Raw genomic sequence first — 22,333 nt, forward strand, 5'->3', positions numbered from 1 at the left:
AGGTAAACGGAACGCACCTGCCCTCGTTCACTAACAGCTGGGACAATCACTGGTCGACCACATGTCGTAGGTGTAGCGCTGTACTGCCTCTTAAGGGGGGGGGCTGGCCGTTTTTTTTAATTCAATACTCTATAATATCAATATACTACTCTTTCTCTCTGTCTGTCACTGATGATGAGCTCTGCTTCATCAGACCAATCCTGATTAACATGCCTTATTAAACTTCACATCAACACAGGCACAGCAACTATGTGAATATGAAACGTCAGATTAAAAAGGCTCTTTAGACACGTTTTTTTTGTGACAAATGAGTTTGCCTATTATATATCTCTACTAGCCGACCACTTGTAAATAGTTTGTTCTGACATGTCACTGCTAAACTAGTTTATTGAATTGAATATTTACTGACCCCTTTCATTTATTTTCTTCTTTGGTGGTAAACACACAACTGGTGCTTGAGGTTCATTATCGCCACCGCATGGACGTATTTTTCGTGCACCACTGCAATGCATTGTGGGTGATATACAGCTCTGGAGTGACCATCGATGTTGACTTGATCACTCAGCCCTCAAGGGTCGATCTCACCAAGTTCACTTCAGCTGTTTAGAGAAATGGAACAGCCCTTATGATGGCGGCGGGGATTCCCCCGAGGGCAAGTGCTGAGGGCAAGTGAACGAGGGCGACTCAACACGCTTTTGGAACGCAGCACATGTGTTTGCTGTACCAACCTGGTGTGTGTCTGCAGCAGCACAGGGTTGTGGTCAGGCCTGAGGGGAAACGACACGAGCGTGAAGTTTCACATGCAGCAAAGGTGTGAACTTCAGTCGATAGTCTATAAGTCAGTGGCTTCATGTCAACATATAACTCTCAACTACAACAACAACACTACTTTAGTTTGACCTTGGAGATAAAGACAAGACAAGTCAAATTTTATTTCTAGAGCACATTTAAAATGACCGAAGTCGTCAAAGTGCTGTACAGATAGAAAGTTAAAACAATACACAAAGCAATACAGCACACACATACAATTAATTGTACAAACATGCATGCATACATTGGGACAAAGCAAAAGCAAAAGCAAAAGGCAAGAAGGGCTCTGCCTCAAACTGAGTTGAATGCCATGTCGAATGAATGGTTCTTCAGAGGACACTTAAACACCTCTAGGGTCAGGGCCGATCTTAAGTGGAAGGGCAGGCTATTCCAGAATCACACGAAAGTCTTGGTCGCCTTTGGTCCTGAGCCTGTCCAATCCATGAACGGCTTTAAAAACTAACAATACAATTTATAAATTAATTCTAAGATGCACCGGAAGCCAGTGGAGTGAGGCCAGGACTGGAGTGATGTAGTTGCACTTACGTGTAGCCACCAGTGAGGAGGCGGGCAGCTGAGTTTTGAACAAGTTTTGATAAAGACAAATCCAGAACACAGATTAACTCCTACGTCCATAGAGAAACTTTGTTAATGTTACACCTGAGCTGAGGAGAAATTGGTCACATGATCACATCAACGATCTGAAACACATCACACCACCCGTCTGAGTTTCATCCATCTGACATCCAACTTCTAATAATCAGGTGGTGTTGCGGATGAGAGAAGTAGTCAAAGTTGTTTATTTTCGTAGGATAAGCCCCTCGAGTTAGAAGTGAGAAGTGGATCGTGAACATTTACTTACAGAGCAGCAGCTGAAGAGACGTGCACATCGTTCTGATGTTAAGGGATGTTTGATGAACAGATCCTTCCTGTTCACAGATGTCAGTGGTTTCTGCAGCCAGGGGTGTGGGGGTGGTTGGTGGAGAGACATGAACACATGTGGGGGGGGGCAAGTCAGTCGGCAATGAGGACAACAGTTAGCTTTTTCAAAAAAGGGGTTTTTATTTACCCAAAGTATAAAGCAATCAACATTTCTCAAATGAAAATAATACAAGACTGGGCCCATAATAGAGGTCAAATAACTCTACAAAAGCCAACTGAACAAACCAACAGAAGACAAACAGAACGAAACAGACCTAAACTACTGAACACAAGAGGGATTAACATAAACACTGAACACAAAAGACAACAGCTAATTTACAAACAAAGCAAATCAGGAAAATTAACTCATTAGAACAAACACAATCTATTCCTAACCAAACCAAATGAAATTACTAATTGTCTAAGGAAAATAATAAACGTAATTAAAGCACAAAATCGTCACCCTCATGGTGTACCGGCCATTTGGGTTGGCCAATTAGCATTCCCTGCTATAAATGGCCCCGACATTGTGGAGCAGCCTACCTCTGCATATTAGGACTGCACAAACACTCGAGCACTTTAAATCTCTTTTAAAAACTCATCTCTTTTCCTTGGCATTTTAGTTTTATATGTCTCCACTCTTGTTTTATTGTTGTATTGCATGCTTTTATTGTAACTACATTACCCGTTCCATCTAGTTGTATTGCCACTAGTTTGCTTGTGTGTTTATTGTACAGCTCTTTGGTCAACCTGGGTTGTATTTTTAAATGTGCTATATAAATAAATATGTATTGTATTGTAGGCTATTGTAAATGGCTGAGCTTTTGGGGGCGGATCCTTTTGCCTGGTTCCAGGATCCCAGCAGCAGCACCAACAGCAGCACCGGTAACTCAAAGAAAACAAACATTAGAAAACTGAAACAAAGACTGTAAAAAAGCATCGAGTGACCATGATCCAGAGGATCTTCTAGGACCCTTGAGTTGGATGTAGCACCATCTAGTGGTGAGGTTGTTCACTACAAACAGCTGAAGACCCCTCCCTTCTGTTCAGCCTCTTCTGTACAGTGATGGATGAACCCACTCAGACCTGCCGACATTCAGCTGCTGTTCATTGACGTCATCATCATCATCGGTTGTCAGTTTTCTGTCTCTATTTCTGACTCATTTGGAGACTGGTTTGTCTTCAGCAGGTTGAGCCATGACGCTTCAGTCGCCGTTGAACTTGAGTCGTGCAACACCAAGAAGAAGAAGAAGAAGAAGAAGGTACGGCAGAAGGTAGAAGTGAGAAGTGCTGCCACCTGCTGGTTAACACATGTACTAATGGACAGAGCAGGTGTCAGAGCAGGGGGAGGGGCATATATATGTTTTCTAAAGCAGATGTTGGCATCAGTGTTTGACTTGTGTGAACATCTAAAATGTTTTATATTATATATATATTTTTTGTATTTCAATGAGCTGGTCTCAATGACAATAAAGAATCTTGAGTCTAGCATGTTGAGTTCCTGCTTCATCAGTGACTTTAGTCTTTAGTGTGAGGAGTGTGAATATTAACAGAGATCACACCTCACAGAGATGGAAACAGGATGTCTCACACTGTCAGAGAAAATCAAACCACAAGGCGTTTTAAACCTTCCACGTGACTAAAGTGTGAAAACACAGAAATCAGGAAGTATTGCTACTTTACTTTATTTAACATGTTCAGAGTCACAGAAACAGCAGGAACGGTTCAAACATAAAGGAGTTATGTGACATCCTGACTCCTCAGCAGGTCACATGGTTAAATATCAAAGATTAGGAGTTCACACACTGTTGTTACATGAAGCTACAAAATATGATCCACACACAAACAACAGGGGGAGTTTCTGCCTCTTACTGATGGAACTGAACTCTGATCAGAAGTCATGCTCAGTGGTGACCGCCGTGACATCATCACTGACTTCAGCCAGTGTCGGCTCTGCTGGGATGGGTGGTACTGTTGCCATGGAGACAGGTGGGTCACTTCCTGTCAGAGGAGTTACATAATGATGATAGATAGATAGATAGATAGATAGATAGATAGATAGATAGATACCTTTGGCTCTGTGTGGATACAGAGACACCATGACGACGGTGGAGACGACGTAGGGACAGATGACCACCAGGTGACGGAGCACAGTGAGGACAAGATGGAGGGAGGAGGAGGCAGGGGGAGGAGAAGAGGTGGTAGCAGGTCTTTCTGTAGAGAGATTCACCTGGTCAGGTAAATATGTGGATGAATAAGTGGTGAAATGGTGAAACCTCCTGACCTGTGACAGTGATCCAGCTGGGTGGAGACCCTCCATGGCCTGTGATGTCACAGCTGTAGAGACCTTCATCAGACTTGGTAACATGGTGGATGGTCATGTGACGTGTAGGCTCAGTCCTGATGAGGGAGCCATCTTTATAGAAAGCAGCTGGGGGGTTGGAGGGAGGGGTCTCCTTTGATTGACAGCTCAGAGTGACATCATGTCCCTCCATCACAGGGAGGACAGGACTCTGCAGGATCACTGGTCCACCTCAACACAGAGACAAAGTACAGCAGTTGATCCATTTCCACACAGCTTCATCAACACTGACTCCACAGTCTGATCTTACCAGTCACAGTGATGTTGATGCTGCTGCTGCTTGTTGCTCCCTCTCTCAGCTCACACCAGTAAACTCCACTGTCCCATGGGAAGATGTAGCCGATTCTACAGGAGGAACCAGTTGGTTTTCCCCAGTCGACTCCACACTCAGCTCTGGTGTCTCTGGTGGTGTTCCTCATCACCTTCCATCCAGCAGAGCTGTCGTCCTCCTCACAGCTCAGAGACACGGAGCGTCCATCAAACAGCTGAGAGCTGCTGGGACTCACAGTCAGACGAGCTGAGAGAGGGAAGAGTTGAGCTTTAATGTTAATTAATGATTCACTAACAAAGTTGTTGAGGCTTGGATTTGAACCTACGATCTTCGGGTCATCAGCCCAGTGGTCTAACCACTACAGTTGCATTCAATGAGAGAAGGGTAACAAAAAAAAACCTGTATAAGAGGCTCACTGACTAATGCTTGAAAAAAGGAACTCATAATGAGCCACACCAAGTAAGTAGAGGACTTTTTTGTGAAGTGTGACTATTTTTTGGTGAATTCAAACAAAGTATAATGCCCATTCCAGTGAATTACAAAGTTGAGCTCCTTCTACTCTGCTGTTCAAAAAATTGTACTTGGGTGAATGGCAGAGAGGGAGCACCCAGGCTGCATTTAAAACATATTTTAAATTATTCTCTAAGTATCTTTGTGTTCTTGACCATATTTTAGCAAGAAGACAAGTGTGGCTGCAAACTGTGGCCAATTCTTGTGTGTCAATGAGTGTCATTTGTAGCTTTGGTGGCAGTTTCAAAAGAAAAGTTCCAGTCGCTTTTTTGGCTGTCCTCCAATCTGATGATGATCAAACACCATACACACTCATTGAAAAGTGTGAAATTTGTCAGTAAAAAACGGTACAAGATATGGAAAAGTTGTACACAGGTTGAATACATTCAAGTTTGTCTACAGATCAGAATTTGAAAGAAGTCTGTAGGTAAAAGTATGTGGAAGCAAATTAGGTTCAAAATAGGACCAGTAGTTTCAGAGTGTGAAGACTGTTCCAATGTATTTCTAATGGGACAAAAATAAAATCAGAAATATTTGAATATTTTAAAAAGTATCAATAGTTGAAAATAGAAAAGTAATTCCGATAATGTCCAGAAAAAGCTGCACAATGTGATATTTTAATCGTTGAAATAGCACAAAGCATGAAGGACTAGAAGCGTTCCAAAAAACGGCGGAAAGTAGTAGCTTTCAGCATTCACACTAATAATAAGTATAAAGAAAATGGTGGAGAGGAACAACAATAGTGTACACTAATGAAACCAATTCAAACTGAACTTATGCCCAGCTGCTCCACCTCTGAACTAAGCTCCACCCACTTCCTGTGGAGACGTCAGCTGTGGCCAGCAGGAGTTCACTGTCACTGACCTGTGTGTGTTGTGGAGCAGAGCAGAGACATCAGACCTGCAGAGACACAACAGTCAGGTTGAAAGAGGAAACACTGCAGCCTACATTTCCCACAATGCAACATGACAGAGTGTGGTGTGTAACAGCCGGACTCTGCTGCCTGAGGAAGTGAAGTGTGACGGTGCACTTTAACCTTTAACCACTTTACCTAAACTGCTGCTGCTTTTTTAAAAATTATTATTACTACTAATAATATTTATTTATTATCTTTTTAATAAACATAGGATTATATTTTGTATGCTTTTGAATGTTCAGATTTTTTGCACTGCTTTTAATCTAGGAGCACACAATTTCATCTCGTGTACACCGTACAAGAAATGACAAATAAAAAACCTTTGACCTTTAAACTGACTCTGAGGAGAAAGATGCTCAACCGTCCCTTTAACAAACTACAGTGGTTTTACAGTCGCCTCAAAGCATCATGGGAACTTTAGTAAAGACAAAATAGCAGAAATGCACGCACATCCATAGACAACACTGTGTGCAGGTGCAGAGCCAAACTTTAGTGAAGACACCATCAGCTCCATGATCAATAATAATATGTATATAATATATAATTTCATTCTTACATTCACTGCAAGGTGTATATTTTCTGAATGACAAATAAAATTGATATCTATCTATATCTATCTATGAGCAGAGGTCCGGTCCTGATGTTGGACTGGATCCACACAGAGACGTGACAGTGCTGTAGAAACCAAAGCAGATGAAAGAGAAACTCACAGAGCAGCTTCAGCAGAGAGGATTCCTCCATCCTGACTCTCCAACCAAGTCACAGCTGCTCTCTGATCAGCTCTAGTCACTGCACATTAAACCCTCCTCCTTCCTCTGTGGTTTCTGCTGCACTCTCACCTACTACATAGAACATCTTTAATTACCATGATGCATTCACTGACCCTCACACTGACACTGCTGTGTTTCTGATCAGAGAGTTTTTGCACTCTGACATGACTCAGTTTGTTTAATGAAGATGATTGATGATCTTAATTATTGATCTTATAAGCATATTGCACATTGAGACCATGCTGCTTGTTCATTTACAGTTTTTTGGTGTCTGATATCTACAATGTAAATGTGTGTCCAGGCCTGAGGTTTAAAGCCACTGTGTAGTTGCATGTCTCCACCACCAGATGCCACTAGAGTCAACTGTCAAATGTCCATGTGATGACACCAGAGGGTTCAATATCCATTATTTTGTAAATCTTGACCATAGGAGATGAATGAACGGAACGATATTGCCGGAAAATCTATTCATGGCGGACGTAATTTATTTGAAACTGTGGGAAACAGTGGCCGGAGCAACAGGTGGGGACCCTGGCATCAGCCCGCTGACAGCAGGGAGATTCAGAAGAAGAGGAGAGGCAGTGAGTGGAGAGTTGTGTGGGACATCCAGCGACAGGTCAGGGATGGGATGCACAAGTGCAGCAGCTCAGTTCAAGGTGAAGCAGACTTATTACCCCTGGCTTCTTATGGAAAATGCAGGTTTTGCTGCACAACTGAGCTGATCTACTGTCTATTAACAGGCCGCCGTGCCAATCTTTGAATAATAGGAAGATTTGTGTGATTTTTTATAAGCTCTTTTTTTTTTTTTTTTTACAAGTTAGACTTGTTGAGACAATTCCTGACTGTAAAGCACCGATGTGGGCATGTGCCTGCGCCTAAAATAATTTCAAGTAAAAGTCATATAACATGGATAGCCTATTATTAGGGCCACGGGCAATCGCACCGGGCACTGGTCCCAACAGCTATGAAATAGCTGCAGGGACCAGTGCCCGGGCACTACTGTTATTGTGTGGATTTTTTCCCAGTTATTTTTTTTTTTCATCTTCCGGACGATTTTCGATTCACTACTAGTCCTGCAACTCTAGTAGTGAATCGAAAATCGAATCAAATTATATATCAAAACGTGCGGTTTGATCGGGATCGGTATGCTATTACTTTTCTCAACAGTCTACGAATTTTTCGCGACGTAAGTCGCGAAAAACTGTGCAAAATTTTGCATTGAAGTCAATGGGACGGGCGAAAAAAAAAAGAGCGAAAAAGACCAATCATTGGAGTTTAACAAACGTCTACTGCTCAGGCATACTTTCACCTAGAGACTCCATTTAAACTTTAAACAGTAGACACAAGTCTTGTGTATTGTCGTATTACTCCACGTTTTGATAGGTCATATAGTTTTTGATCAATCCCTGATCAATGACCATGATCATTTTTGGAGAAATTATGAGATTATAATGGGTGTGTATTGGACGGAATGTTCGTGTCAGAGTGCGTGACATCATCGGTTAGAGTGGGAGAGATGCCAGAAAAACTCCAGATTTTTTCTCTTTCCAAACTCGGCCCGGCCACAATTTACACTCTACACACATAATTTTTTCAGAATTTGTAAGACAAACTTGTCCTGTCACTCATCATCTGCTCAAAATATCAGAGAGACTTACAGAATTTAAACTTGGAGCCTCTGAGTGCGGCCACGTCTGTCTCTGCTCCTCATTGACTCCAATACAAATATTTTCTGAGAGAAGCAGAACGGCCTGATGTTTTAAAACTGCCAGCGTCGCCAAAATATTTACTGTAGAAACACCAAATCGTACCAAAATTTTCAGTAAGTCCTTAGAGCAACGTTGATCTGTGTTTTGTTCTGATAGGAGTTACCGTTTTGTCATGCTAAGCCTAAGGCCCAATCCCATTTCACCCCTTGGCCCTACCACTTACCCCTACCCCTCCGTTTTGCGCGTTCACGTGTAGGGGTAGGGGTGTCCCAATCCCCGTTAGGACAGAGGGGTAGGGGGAAGTGGTAGGGCCATACCCCTCCAAACGGAGATTTTTCAGAGGCACACTCCAAACGGAGGGGTATGAAAAGTTTCCCATAATGCATCTTGCGGCAGCCGGCAGCAGTGGCTGTAAAACGAAAAGCTGTTTTATTTCTTGCTGTAGCGCTGTTATTACGTCACTTTCTTAAGTTTTAATATTTTTTCTTGCGAGAAAGTAACTGTTTAGGTCCCAAATGTGCGGTTAGTTTACCAAATGACGGCTGGTTAGAAGTTTGCTCCGACGATTTTTCGGAGAAGTGAAGCTCCAGGAGGAGCGGCTCCTCACAGAGGCAGCAGCCGGCCTGCAGAGCTGCTCCGCCGGCCAAATTACGTCCTCGTCCCGGTCCCGCCGGGAGAGAAGGCGGTCGTTAATTAACTTATCCGCGGGTTTTTAGAGGTTTACCACCAGCATGTTGGTAAACAATTCTTTTTAGCATTTAAATGTTGGTCTAATTGATGAAATCTGACAATTGTGGTTGTGGCAGTAGCATTAGTTATTTGGATGAAAAGTGAAGCTTCATGTATCAGACAGAGGAGCAGGCAGCTGCCTCTGGGCTCTGCACGTACAGAAATCACCACATTTACATCAGTAAATAAATGTTTTACAATGAACCGATCAGTCTGCATTAAGTTTTATCTTATTTTATTAAGTTATATGGTACACGGCTATTTGATTTCTGGCAAAAGCTCGCCGCATCAGCTTACGTAAAAAAGCCAGTGACACTACGTGATGACGTATGTGACTGTTGAAGGGGCGTCCCAATTCGGAGGGGTTGACTTTCTACCCCTACCCCTTGTAGCTCCGTTTCAAGGGGCGAGGGGCAAGGGGTAGGGGAAGGGGTAGGGGTAAAAAAGAGAAATGGGATTGGGCCTAAATGTGAGACCGGTGCAGAGGCAGAAAATGGCTCTTTTTCTCCACGTTTCTGTCTGTCTCAGCCTGCGGGGGCCCCTATCGCCGTGGTAACCTCTTTGATCCTCAGGCCAGAGCTCGTTAACTTCATAAACAATCCACCTGGCGCTCGTTTAAATGTTTATAAACACAGACACAGCTAAATCAGACTGACACAGGATGCAGCTACTAACTAACTATGTGTCAAGTCAGTCACACACACACACACAGACTCTAGAGCCAGCTTCATGTGATTACAGTCACACACACACACACACACACACACACACACACACGCACACACACACACACACACACAGACTCTAGAGCCAGCTTCATGTGATTACAGTTACACACACACACAAACACACACACACCTTCATGTGATTAAAACACAGTTAACGTACAACAGAATTTAAACTTAAACCATGATTTAATCTGGTTTTAAAGTTAAACCTTGTTGGTGTCAAATGCCTCTTGTGGGAGCAGCTGATAGAGTCCCCCCCAGCTGAAAGCAGCCCACCCCACCAGCCAGAGGGTCCAGGACCATAGGGACTGCAGTGGAGGAAGGCTGCCTTAACACCCTGCACAATGGCACCCAGTACACAGAAGTTAGACAGGACCAGTCAGCCCATCACCTGGTCCGTTCAACAAATCAGTTTATGCTACTGTGATTTATGTAGCCTAGTTAAATACTACAGTAATCATCATAGTGTATTGGCAGGAAAGACCATTTAAATCTGTATCAAATATCGATTAATGAATTAATCGATAATTTGCATGTTGGTCTTGGTTAAGTACCACCTTGAAAAAAAAAACTATGTTTTGTTGCTTAAAGCAGAAGTAGCCTAAGTGATATATTTGTGTTAATCTAAGTCTTAAATAGTTATATCTTCCGACAGCAATCACTTACATAGAGTGTTTGGACTGAAACACGGGTCTGTCAGTCACTCTGCTCTGCTCTGAGCCCAGGAGAAAACATTTATCGTATCCTACAGTTTTTATCCAATGAGGAGAGAGAACGGCATGCAGGGCTGTGTGTGCAGCCAAGGAACGCCGTGAATGTGGTGACGTAGGGACGAGGACTGTTATGGTGCGTTCAAGGCAACTCGTAACTCGTATTTTTCCGACCGTGAAGTTGTACCAGTTCGATCTGGTACGAGTTCACGGGTCAGAAGTTACGAGTGGCCGTTATAGTGACTTTCACAGGTAAAACAGGTCGGAAAAACAGGAGTGGGTTGCCTGAAACGCTACAAAGTCGTAAGTTGTGACTTGAAGCTGTAATTTACGATTGCAAAAGCCTGCCTGGAACGCAGCATTAGCCAAAACGACCGGACCACTTACTTCTGCTTTAAGCTATTCAGTCATTCAATGGTATACTAAAATCCATGTGAAAAAAATGCTTCTCACTGTTCTCAGGTCAAATATTTATATCCGATTAAAATGCAATTAATTGCGATTAATTAATTACAAAGCCTCTAATTAATTAGATTAATTGTTTTAATTGAGTCCTGGCCCTATTACACAAGATACACACACACACACACACACACACACACACACACACACACACACACACACACACACACACACACACACACACACACACACACACACACAGTTAACCTAATGTGGTTACAGCTCCTCCATATCAGTGCTTATAGAAAGATGATCATGTGTCTGTCTGATCAGCTCTGTCTTGACCTTAAGATCGTGGGTTTGATTCCCATGTTGACAGAGATGGCACAACCGGCAGTAGCTCCCGTGGCCCATTCAAAATTTCCCGAGAGGAAATTTTCTAGTTTGAAATTGTTATTTATATTTATTTGAAATTGAGGCTTGTGTCCCCCCCCCCACCCACCCACCCCCCGTGCGCCGCATACGTTCCGGGACCTGTGCCCGTCTCGTCATCCCTGAGCTGTCATGTGTACTTTGCGTTCCGTGCACCTTATGATTTAGAAATGTAAGCACTGGATATAGCCTACTTGAGATGTTTATCACTGTCTCGGCGCTCGGGTCTGGGGCTGGGGCTGGTTCCGTGGCCGCAGCTCGTAGTCTCGGGAGCGTCTTATTCCTCCGCCTCCCCCGCCTCGTTTTTCTCCTCTTTTTCTCACTGTCGTTGGGTCCATGCCGTTGTCTAAAAAAGAACCGTGGGAAGTAGTTTGGCTTGACACATTCTCGTCCTCATCTTCACTCGTGTTCGCGCTGCTGAGCGTGCTGAAAGACACTGTGCCAGTGCGTTTGTTCCTGTGGGTTTGGCGAGATGGCCAGGCATAACCTGTTTCATCCTTATAGTCCTGCTCGTCACGTTTGAATTTCTCAATTTTGGTTTGAGCCAAGGCTTTGTGGAGTCTGTCGATATCCTCCTGGATCTTTGGCAAAGTTAGCTCCGCTTGGGTTGAAAGTGTTGCACTTGAGGTTGCGTCGGTGATGACGTCAACCTGGTGACGTAGTTCCTCTCTTTGTGTTTTCGCCTCACAGATGAGCTAACCCTAACCACTTGGTTAAATAGCCGCCTGTGTATCTTGTGCTTCAAACCGCTGATGAAGACAGCGTCGAAACGCGTTGGGTCCTTTTTTATTTATTAAAAAATCAGAGAAATCAAGAGTGCCTCGGGAGCTCTTTTTTGACTGCACCACCATCCTTCCACAGACAGTCAGTTTTTTCCAATTTATTTGGATTATTTTTCCCTTGAAGAGCACCTTGAGCCACTCTACATTTTCATACTCTTTTTTTTTTTTCCCTGTGGCCTCTGCAGCACTCTACCTCCCCTCTATTTTTTCTACATTGACTTAAAGGTAAAATCTGAGATCTAAAATTACATCATCATCATAATCTAAAATGATACCATCATCATACATGCGTGCATGCAATTAAAAGTCCGGGAGCGACCAGGCCGGAGACTGGGCTCAGACACGCTAGAAAATCACAGGAGAATACTCTCTGATTGTTTATTTTAATTGGATTAAAATACAGCAGCCACTAATCTTCCTGGGGTCCACCCATATAATCACATCAACAATCTAAATCATCAACATCTGTGAGTATGTATGTGTATATATTATATGTGTACGCCTATGCACTCTTCGTGTGTCTCTAACATGTGCCCTTTCTACCTCTGGGCTGTTAGGTGACATTTCAATAGCCTCTTAAAGCCTAGTTTTGTTTTTTCTTTGGTAATGTGTTCTGGCAGTGCATTCCATGATGGCATTGCTCGATACAACACTGTACTTTGCATAGCCTCTTTTTTAGCTTTCGGTAGTTGATAATAACCTCTTGTGGCATGTCTGGTTTGATAAGCATGTGTGTCAGAGCTTAATGTTAGTTGATTACAGATGGGGTATTTTGACAATCTAATTTTCCTTAAAGCAGTAGTAAGCGATCCGGTGGTTTTGTCTAACTTCCTGTCAGCCGATGGAGTTAGCAGTCCCCGCCCTTACGATACCACACTAGTGTCGTCTGCCACTCCGCCTCGGTCACTTCGGCGCAGTGTTCAAGGGACCCGACAGTTAGTCCGCCGTTACTGTTGTTGTTACGTTACGTCTAGCGGTGTGGCTCAGGTTACAGGTTGGAGAGGTGGGACTGTGACAATATCATTTCACAAAAGAATTGGGTGTTCATACGAAAAACTCTCTAGGGCGACGTTTTGAGATTTACCCAAAGGACTGCATTTTTTAAATTTTATTTGGAGGAATACAATTATTTATTTAAATTTGATACACATTTACTAATGATCCAAATATTTTATATGCTAGTCAAAAATAGAAGACTGTGTCCAGACATTTCAAAACAACATGTTTTAGAGCTGTGATTGCAGTGCTGCAAACCATGATATTTTGCTTCAAGGTTATAGCTACAACTTTTACATCAAAACAATTCATTTTTCAAAAATAACACATCCATAGAATGTCTAGAGGGTAAAAGTATTAATTTTACAGAATTGTTTTTTATAGTATATCAATAATTGGCGAGTGTGAGTGCGACACCTACTGGCCGGGAGGAATTACACTTGTCGCTATAGGTTATGATACTGTCAGAAAGAATCGTATACTCTACTTAAAGCAGAACTGAGCGTCCGACTTCTCAAAACTTCCCAGCTGTTGTGACAGAATACATACATAACTTATTGTATAGAAGTGTGGGGACACACATTCAAGTCAATCACCAAACCAATTTCTCTACTTGCGACTTATAAACGCCTATTAATTATTTTTCTCATGTGAATAGGGTAAAATTTTTAACCTTTAGATATCACCATGAAAATTACTGAGTTGATTACTGACATTAAGACAAACAAAAAATGTATTACAAGTGTTTTGATTCTTTGTTAACATGAGCAGATTTGCACAGATTCCACCGTTTTGACGGCACCTGTATATATGAAGTTGCTGTGGTGGCACCGGCATGAAAACTGGAATGAGTTGACTCCATCGGTCAACCGACAAGAAACCACTTTAATAATATTTGAAGAGACTCGGTCGGACCTAATTGCTCTGATTCCTCACACCTGTAGTGCGCTGCAGCTCACCGACAGGCCCCTATTGCACCTGTTATGTTGAGGCAACGTAGTATCAAACAATAAAATTAGGGTTTACTTTTATTCTAGACCCGATGAGGAGACTGCTGATATTCACCAGGTTGTGAACTGCCAAAAACCCAAAAGAAGAAGAAGAAGAAGAAGAAGAAGAAACACCTCCTACAAAGCGGTGGTTGTGTTTGTGAAGCAGCAGGACTGATGATGTCGTCTGTATCGTCTCTGAGTCTCTGTTGGACTCTGTCCCTCTGTCTCCTGGTGTCTGTCTCTGCAGGTGAGTTCTGAGTTCTGGTCCGTTCACAGTGCAGCAGATTCTTTGGAGGCTGTTTTACTGACGATGGTTCAGACTTTAACATTGTCAACTTGTTGTTATCTACTATTAGTAACAGTCTTTTGAACAATGTTGTTGTTAATTATTTGTTTTGTCATTGTAACTGTGGCTCCGTCTCTTTTTACTTTTTAAACACACACTAAAATTATGGAGCGCAAGCATGTAGTTGACGCGTGTCTTCTGCCACAAAAACTCCACAGTTCTTCTTTCTCACGAGGGTTTATTGAAACCTTTCTTCAAGTTACAACAAATAATAAAAAACTGTGTAGCAATCCAAAATCAGGCAATAATCATTAGCACAATTAGCATGACAGCACGGTCAAAAACTAGTGTGCTCTCCTCGCCTCCATAATCATAACTGAACCAAATTACGCATACATCACGTTATGCACGTCTCAGCCAATAAGAAGAGAGCAGCTGTTATTAACTAATAGGCACTCTTATGACCTCAAATACGGTATATAAAGGATAAATCCAACACATGTAAATTATTTATCACCTTATGTGTAATTCACAAAATGGCTCTAACAGTCATGGTTGACAAATTGAAACTGAAATTCAGATCAAATTAAATTAGTTACTGTCTGAGCTGTTGGTTTTTTAATTAGGTTTTAATTCTGCAGTGTTGGCTCACATAGTTTAATTACAAATACTTTATCTGGAAAACGTATAGTATGTGTGTGTAACTATCTTTGTGAGGACTAAACGGGACCCGGATTTCAAGAATATATGGTGTGTGTGTGTGTGTGTGTGTGTGGTCCAGTTGACCAGAAACCAGTGACTCTTCTCTCTCTCTCTGATTGGCTGATGTTTGAGTGTGGAGCTGCTCTCTGACCTTTGACCTCTCTGCTCTGTTTCAGTCCCAGTGAACATCACAGTTAAACCTGGACAGTCTGTAACTCTGCCATGTCGAGCCCCCAGCAACACTGATGTCTTAGAGTGGACCAGACCTGGACTGGAACCAGGATATGTGTTGATGATTCGGGACGGGAAACCTGATCCATACAACCAGCTTCCATCTTTTAAAGGTCGGGTGGAGCTGAAGGACAGAGAGATGAAGGACGGAGACGTGTCCATCATCCTGAAGAACGTGACCAGTAACGACACAGGAACATACGAGTGTCGAGTCGACCAGGGGGAAACAATCACTGAACAAGGATATATACCCACTGAACCAATCAGCATCGTCCACCTGCAGGTCCAGTCAGGTGAGTCCCAGAGTCCAGACTCTGTTGTGTTCTTCACTCATCACCGACCTGACAGCTGATACTCTGCTTCTCTCTGCAGGAGGAACAGGGGGGACAGGAAACAAGGGTCTACAGATTGGACTGGGAGTTGGTCTGCCTCTGTTTGTTGTTATTGTTGGTGGTATATAAAACGTAGAGGAACCACAGGTCAGGGTTTCGTAAACAGCTCCTCCTGCTGAACAGTCAACAGTAACGTGGAGGATGATGAGCTTCTTGTGTCTGTGCCACAGACTTTATTAAAGGGTTAGTTCGGGTCTTTTGATATGAATCTATATAGCATCCCCATCAGCAGTTACGTGCTGTGACAGTGACTTTCCCCGGACTGCGTCCCGTGAGCGGAGTTCTGGCCTGGTTTCGGTGCTGACGAATATAGTCCGGCTAGTTGGCTGGGGTCACGAAAATAAAGCGTTTTTCTTCTCAAAACAATATGCGTTCAAAAGAGTGATACATTTGCATCACAAAACCGTTGTCCACGAAAAAGTCTGACCTCGCAATCGCTTGGCGCTATTTTCTCTCCCTCCGTATCACTGCGCGCTGCCGCCTGTAGACAGCTGTGTGTTTCCATCAGCTGTTTCACTTGTTTCCTCACATATTCCACATAATAAACAAGGTAAAAGTTCCCCCAGGACCCAAAGGCCTTCATCAGTGGCAGACACACATTTACTATACAGATACTACAAGTTATCTAATGTTACCTTTATGTCTTTTCTCCTGGTTACCTGTGGTGTAGTTGTACAAAATGTGGAAGGATACTAGCAAATAAATAGCAAATTAAAGAGACTGACTTTTTTTTTTTGAAAAATGTATGCATATACTGATTGTTGCTTTTGTGCCTGTAGGAAATAAAGAATGAAATGTGAATTGTGGACACAGACTTACTAACTTCATGTGTATGTGTTTTACATTCAGAAAATTCACATGTTGACCTGATCCTGGTTCTAGGAATTCACTCTGGCGCTGTCCCATTTCTCCACTTGGCTGAGTGCGCTTGGCTGGTGGAACGTACTACATATAGTGTGCAAGCATGCATTAAGTGGCCAAGCACACGGGGATATTTAAAAGCAATCGGGACAAACTTGATCACTGCAGCCTGTCATCTGAGTGCCATTGTGCACACTAGCACAACTCGGACACACACAGCAACAGTTTTAATAAACAGTGCTGCTGGATCACAGTCTTATCTACTCCACAAGTGTCTCTATGTGCAAGATTCAAACCATAATGTAAGCCCAACTCCGTATTGAAAAAAAAGTAAAAGGAAAAAACAGGTCAAAATTGATCAGATGTAAAAGTAAACGAAGCCTTAAGACAAAACTGAAATTGAAAAACATTAAAGAAAAGAATATAAAATATATGAGATTAAAAAGCCATACTTATGAGATAGAAAGTCAAATTCATTTTATTGAAATGTATTCAGTGGCATTTCCTAAACGTGGCTTGTTGCTCCCAATGACGGCAGACTTCACTGATCTGGTACGACTTCACCGGTCAGAAGTTATAGTGGCCGTTATAGTGACTTTCACAGGTAAAACAGGTCGGAAAAACACGAGTGGGTTGCCTGGAACGCTACAAAGTCGTAAGTTGTGACTTGAAGCTGTAATTTACGGTTTCAAAAGCCTGCCTGGAACGCAGCATTAGCGAAAACGACCAGACCACTTACTTCTGCTTTAATTATTTGTTTTGTCATGGTTGACAAATTGAAACTGAAATTCAGATCAAATTAAATTAGTTACTGTCTGAGCTGTTGGTTTTTTAATTAGGTTTTAATTCTGCAGTGTTGGCTCCCATAGTTTAATTACAAATACTTTATCTGGAAAACGTATAGTATGTGTGTGTAACTATCTTTGTGAGGACTAAACGGGACCCGGATTTCAAGAATATATGGTGTGTGTGTGTGTGTGTGTGTGTGTGGTCCAGTTGACCAGAAACCAGTGACTCTTCTCTCTCTCTCTGATTGGCTGATGTTTGAGTGTGGAGCTGCTCTCTGACCTTTGACCTCTCTGCTCTGTTTCAGTCCCAGTGAACATCACAGTTAAACCTGGACAGTCTGTAACTCTGCCGTGTCGAGCCCCCAGCAACACTGATGTCTTAGAGTGGACCAGACCTGGACTGGAACCAGGATATGTGTTGATGATTCGGGACGGGAGACTTGATCCATACAACCAGCTTCCATCTTTTAAAGGTCGGGTGGAGCTGAAGGACGGAGAGATGAAGAACGGAGACGTGTCCATCATCCTGAAGAACGTGACCAGTAACGACACAGGAACATACGAGTGTCGAGTCGACCAGGGGGAAACAATCACTGAACAAGGATATATATCCACTGAACAAGGATATATACCCACTGAACCAATCAGCATCGTCCACCTGGAGGTCCAGTCAGGTGAGTCCCAGAGTCCAGACTCTGTTGTGTTCTTCACTCATCACCGACCTGACAGCTGATACTCTGCTTCTCTCTGCAGGAGGAACAGGGGGGACAGGAAACAAGGGTCTACAGATTGGACTGGGAGTTGGTCTGCCTCTGTTTGTTGTTATTGTTGGTGGTATATAAAACGTAGAGGAACCACAGGTCAGGGTTTCGTAAACAGCTCCTCCTGCTGAACAGTCAACAGTAACGTGGAGGATGAGCTTCTTGTGTTCTGTGCCACAGACTTTATTAAAGGGTTAGTTCGGGTCTTTTGATGTGACTCTATATGGCATCCCCATCACCAGTTACGTGCTGTGACAGTGACTTTCCCCGGACTGCGTCCCGTGAGCGGAGTTCCGGTCTGGTTTCGGTGCTGACGAATGTAGTCCGGCTAGTTGGCTGGGGTCACGGAAATAAAGCGTTTTTCTTCTCAAAACAATATGCGTTCAAAAGAGTGATACATTTGCATCACAAAACCGTTGTCCACGAAAAAGTCTGACCTCGCAATCGCTTGGCGCTATTTTCTCTCCCTCCGTATCACTGCGCGCTGCCGCCTGCAGACGGCTGTGTGTTTCCATCAGCTGTTTCACTGAGTTTACTGCTCGGATAGTTCACATAAACATATCTGATTATGACACAAGTGATGAAGCCATCCCTTGTTTTAGCACAGAGCCAAAGGGAGAGCTTTATGAACCTGATGTGATGCTGAACCTGTCACAGCACGTAACTGTCTCAGCACGTAACTGGTGATGGGGATGCCATATAGATTCATATCAAAAGACCCGAACTAACCCTTTAAAGGGGACCTATTATGCTTTTCCAGCTTTTCAGACTTTTATATATGTTTAAAATGTTGGATAATGGTTCTCGAGGCCGTGGAAGTGTCATATCCTGAGGTTAATGCATTTGGAGGTAAACCCTGCTAGATAATTGGGATTTCTCTGCACACCTGTTACACTCGGTTGCGCTGAGTTTTTTTTTACATGAGCTCGCGTCTACGTCATGGCGTGCCGGACTCCCCTACATGGTCATGCCGAGGTCTCTGCTCCAGCCGGCCCCGCCTCCTCCCATGCTGCTCTGTTGTGCCTGGTGTCACAGCGGAGAGCGGAGCGGAGCGGTCTACTTCCTGCTTCTTCCCTGCCTGTTGTAGCGCTGTAGCGTCACTTTACTGAGTTTTATTTAGAAGTTTACGCCGACGTTTCATGTAAGTGAAGCTGTACCTGTGTGAGAAGCGACGTACCGCCGGGGCGACGTAACGCTGGACCGACGGAGCTCCGGAGCTGCAGCGGCTCCTCACACAGGCAGAGCCCGTCTGCAGGCCTCCTTGGCCGGGCGGACGTCCGTCTGCAGGCCTCCTCGGCCGGGCAGACGTCCGGGGTATTTTGACCGAAGCACGTCACAGACATGTCTTTAAGACACCCAGGAACTATTTTAGTTGGTGCAAAAAGGAGCATAATAGGTCCCCTTTAATGATAAACGCTGGTTGATAGGCGTTTCGTTTTTACTGAGGAGGAACTATGAAGAAGTGCAGTAACATCATTATGAAGGTGTGTAGGAGCTTTTATTTTGCCGTGGCGGTGCCACAATTAATTAATTAATTGTTGTGTGACAGCGGAAACCCTGATGTTGTCTTGTGAGTGAACTGCAAACACGGGAGTAGACGGGGTGAAAGTGGCTACGTCACACTTGATTCGCATACAGCTGTTTCCATCCCATTCGAATCAACCAAAACCCGGCCCTAGCGAGCGTATTTCAGTTTGTGCGAATCAGGGGATTTAAATGCGAATCACGGCGTTTCCATCATCATTTTCCGATGCGATACATCTCGATGCATCTAAACAGCTGATGGAAACGCACCTTCTGTCTCTGCAGTAGACAGACCAATGTCTCCTGACAAACTGGCCTGTCTCAAATGGTGCTTTTCCACTGGCACGGCGCGGCACGCTTTTTTCTGCTTTTCCACCAGCCCTAGTACCTAGTACCAGGAACTATTTTAGTTCCTCCTCGGCCCTGGACCCAAGCAGCCGAAGCGATACTATAACGTGACGTCAGCCGACTGCCTTCCACTGATTGGACAGAGCGGCGTCACTGGAAGAGTCGCGAGCGCTACGTCCGACATGAGAATCAAACCTGGAAATTTCAAAAGCAGAGCGGCAACAGAGCCAGCTGACCTGCATCAGACTGTTGTTGTTCCTTCACCTGAGTTAAATGTTGCTGTGTGTAAAACCACTCTGGTCTGTTAAAGAGGTGCAGACCAGTGAGTTTGGAGCTGACGAGAGGAGAGAAACAAGAGAGACAGACAATGTGGCCCCGCGATAGCCTCCTTGATCACCCCTGTGCCGACCCCGCCCCTGCTGAGGAGGAACTAGAGAACTCAGCTGTAGTGGAAGCACCTTTACTGAGCCGTGCCGTGCCATTCCGTGCTGTGAAAGTGTAGTGGAAAAGCGCCAAAAGTGTCTCAGTCCAGATCTAAAGTTCAGCTCCAGAACAAACTGAGAGACTCCAGAGCAGAAACATTGATGAGGAAACCAGACACTCTGATTGGCTGTGATGCTGAGGTTACAGTTACAGGTGAGGGGTCTTCACCGATGAACATCTTTGATGGTGATGAGCTGTTACCTTCATCCACTCCGTGGTGATGCTTTTATCAATCACAAACTATCACTCTATTAATGTTTAGATATTTAATGGTGCTGCCCTCTCCCTGTTGAATGTGGTAATGTTAGTATACTTCCTCTTCTCTGGCATCTTCTGTGTCTCCATGTTGTGAAGTGGGCAGTGGACGAGGCCTCTAAATCAGGAATATCTGTGACATTTAAATCAACACCACACCAGCTTTATATTGAAAGAGGGCAACGCACACACTAGTAAAACTCTTAGAGCCTGATCTACTAGGTGGGACACTCAGGCCGCACTCGGATCCTCTGACCAGAGGGATCAAAGACGGGGTGAAGGCAGAGGTGACGTCTCTCAGTCCCGGCCCCGGTCCTTGAGCTGAGCAGCCAGGTAGCTACAGGAGAGGAGAGGAGCGCACAGGAGGAGAGACGTGCGTTGTGCGTAACGGATGCGAGGAAATGCGAGTGTGCGAGATATAAGAGCTTTTTCCCTCGAAGGTAATAAATCAATAAAAGAAAAAAAGCTGTGCCAGTTCAGACTTGCCTTTCAAACATACTAAATAAAGACGCAAAGACTTCCACCGCAATCTGTTTCAGGTTTGGTAAATCACGTTGCGTGTGCTAAATAAATCTATTTCCATCTACTCCTCCCAATATTTTGCACATTCTGGTCGAAACATTCATATTTCCATATTCATCAAGGCAAACGCGCTAAATGCAACGTGGATGCAATTCTGGTTAGTTTTGTTTGTGTGTTTGTTTTTGTTTTTTAACTACAGTATATTTCATAGTTGAATTCCCTGGTTTGTCATTAACTTATCTGTTAAGCCATACAAAGATGTAATGAACAACATGTACTTCGAACAAAAGTTAAAAAACTAAACAAACAAACTTTGATTTGATTGATCCTCACATATTCCACATAATAAACAAGGTAAAAGTTCCCCCAGGACCCAAAGGCCTTCATCAGTGGCAGACACACATTTACTATACAGATACTACAAGTTATCTAATGTTACCTTTATGTCTTTTCTCCTGGTTACCTGTGGTGTAGTTGTACAAAATGTGGAAGGATACTAGCAAATAAATAGCAAATTAAAGAGACTGACTTTTTTTTTTTGAAAAATGTATGCATATACTGATTGTTGCTTTTGTATCTGTAGGAAATAAAGAATGAAATGTGAATTGTGGACACAGACTTACTAACTTCATGTGTATGTGTTTTACATTCAGAAAATTCACATGTTGACCTGATCCTGGTTCTGGGAATTCACTCTGGCGCTGTCCCATTTCTCCACTTGGCTGAGTGCGCTTGGCTGGTGGAACGTACTACATGTAGTGTGCAAGCATGCATTAAGTGGCCAAGCACACGGGGATATTTACAGTAAAAGCAATCGGGACAAACTTGATCACTGCAGCCTGTCATCTGAGTGCCATTGTGCACACTAGCACAACTCGGACACACACAGCAACAGTTTTTTTTAAAGTATATTTTTCGGCTTTTTGCCTTTATTTGATAGTGATGACAGTAGAGATAGACAGGAAATGGGGAGGCAGACAGAGGGGGAATGACACGCAGGAAAGGTCTGCCCGACGCAGGATTCGAACCGGGGACGCCTGCGGCGAGGACTGTAGCCTCTACATGGGGCGGCCGCTCTACCCACTGCGCCACGCACCGCCCCTGCACACAGCAACAGTTTTAATAAACAGTGCTGCTGGA

At 43.6% G+C, this 22,333-nt stretch overlaps 2 protein-coding genes across 2 annotated transcripts; one reads left to right on the forward strand and one right to left on the reverse strand.

Annotated features, from left to right (window-relative positions):
- Positions 1-3,622: 3,622 nt before the first annotated feature.
- On the reverse strand, positions 3,623-6,531 carry LOC146968347 (B-cell receptor CD22-like). Its single transcript, XM_085759116.1, has 6 exons — positions 6,501-6,531; positions 5,739-5,774; positions 4,344-4,610; positions 4,016-4,264; positions 3,784-3,945; positions 3,623-3,720 (listed from the first exon to the last, which is right to left on the reverse strand). The coding sequence occupies exons 1-6, from the start codon at positions 6,529-6,531 to the stop codon at positions 3,623-3,625; spliced, it is 843 nt and encodes a 280-aa protein (XP_085615242.1).
- An 8,754-nt stretch (positions 6,532-15,285) lies between these two features.
- LOC146968348 (polymeric immunoglobulin receptor-like) lies at positions 15,286-18,033 on the forward strand. Its single transcript, XM_085760498.1, has 2 exons — positions 15,286-15,552; positions 17,606-18,033. The coding sequence occupies exons 1-2, from the start codon at positions 15,321-15,323 to the stop codon at positions 18,031-18,033; spliced, it is 660 nt and encodes a 219-aa protein (XP_085616624.1). The 5' UTR covers positions 15,286-15,320.
- Positions 18,034-22,333: the final 4,300 nt, after the last annotated feature.

Source organism: Trachurus japonicus, chromosome 18 (assembly GCF_045865225.1).
Source record: "Trachurus japonicus isolate A0001 chromosome 18, Traja_1.0".
NCBI lineage: Eukaryota > Metazoa > Chordata > Actinopteri > Carangiformes > Carangidae > Trachurus > Trachurus japonicus.

Excerpts from the sequence above, each read along its gene's own strand:
- LOC146968347 (XM_085759116.1), bottom strand. The coding sequence starts at position 6,531 with ATGGAGGAATCCTCTCTGCTGAAGCTGCTCT. Across the intron at positions 5,775-6,500 it reads CTCTCTGCTGAAGCTGCTCT|GTCTGATGTCTCTGCTCTGC; the intron begins GTGAGTTTCTCT and ends GTGTCTCTGCAG. Across the intron at positions 3,946-4,015 it reads CAGCTGGATCACTGTCACAG|AAAGACCTGCTACCACCTCT; the intron begins GTCAGGAGGTTT and ends ATCTCTCTACAG.
- LOC146968348 (XM_085760498.1), top strand. The coding sequence starts at position 15,321 with ATGATTCGGGACGGGAAACCTGATCCATACAACCAGCTTCCATCTTTT. Across the intron at positions 15,553-17,605 it reads CCACCTGCAGGTCCAGTCAG|TCCCAGTGAACATCACAGTT; the intron begins GTGAGTCCCAGA and ends GCTCTGTTTCAG.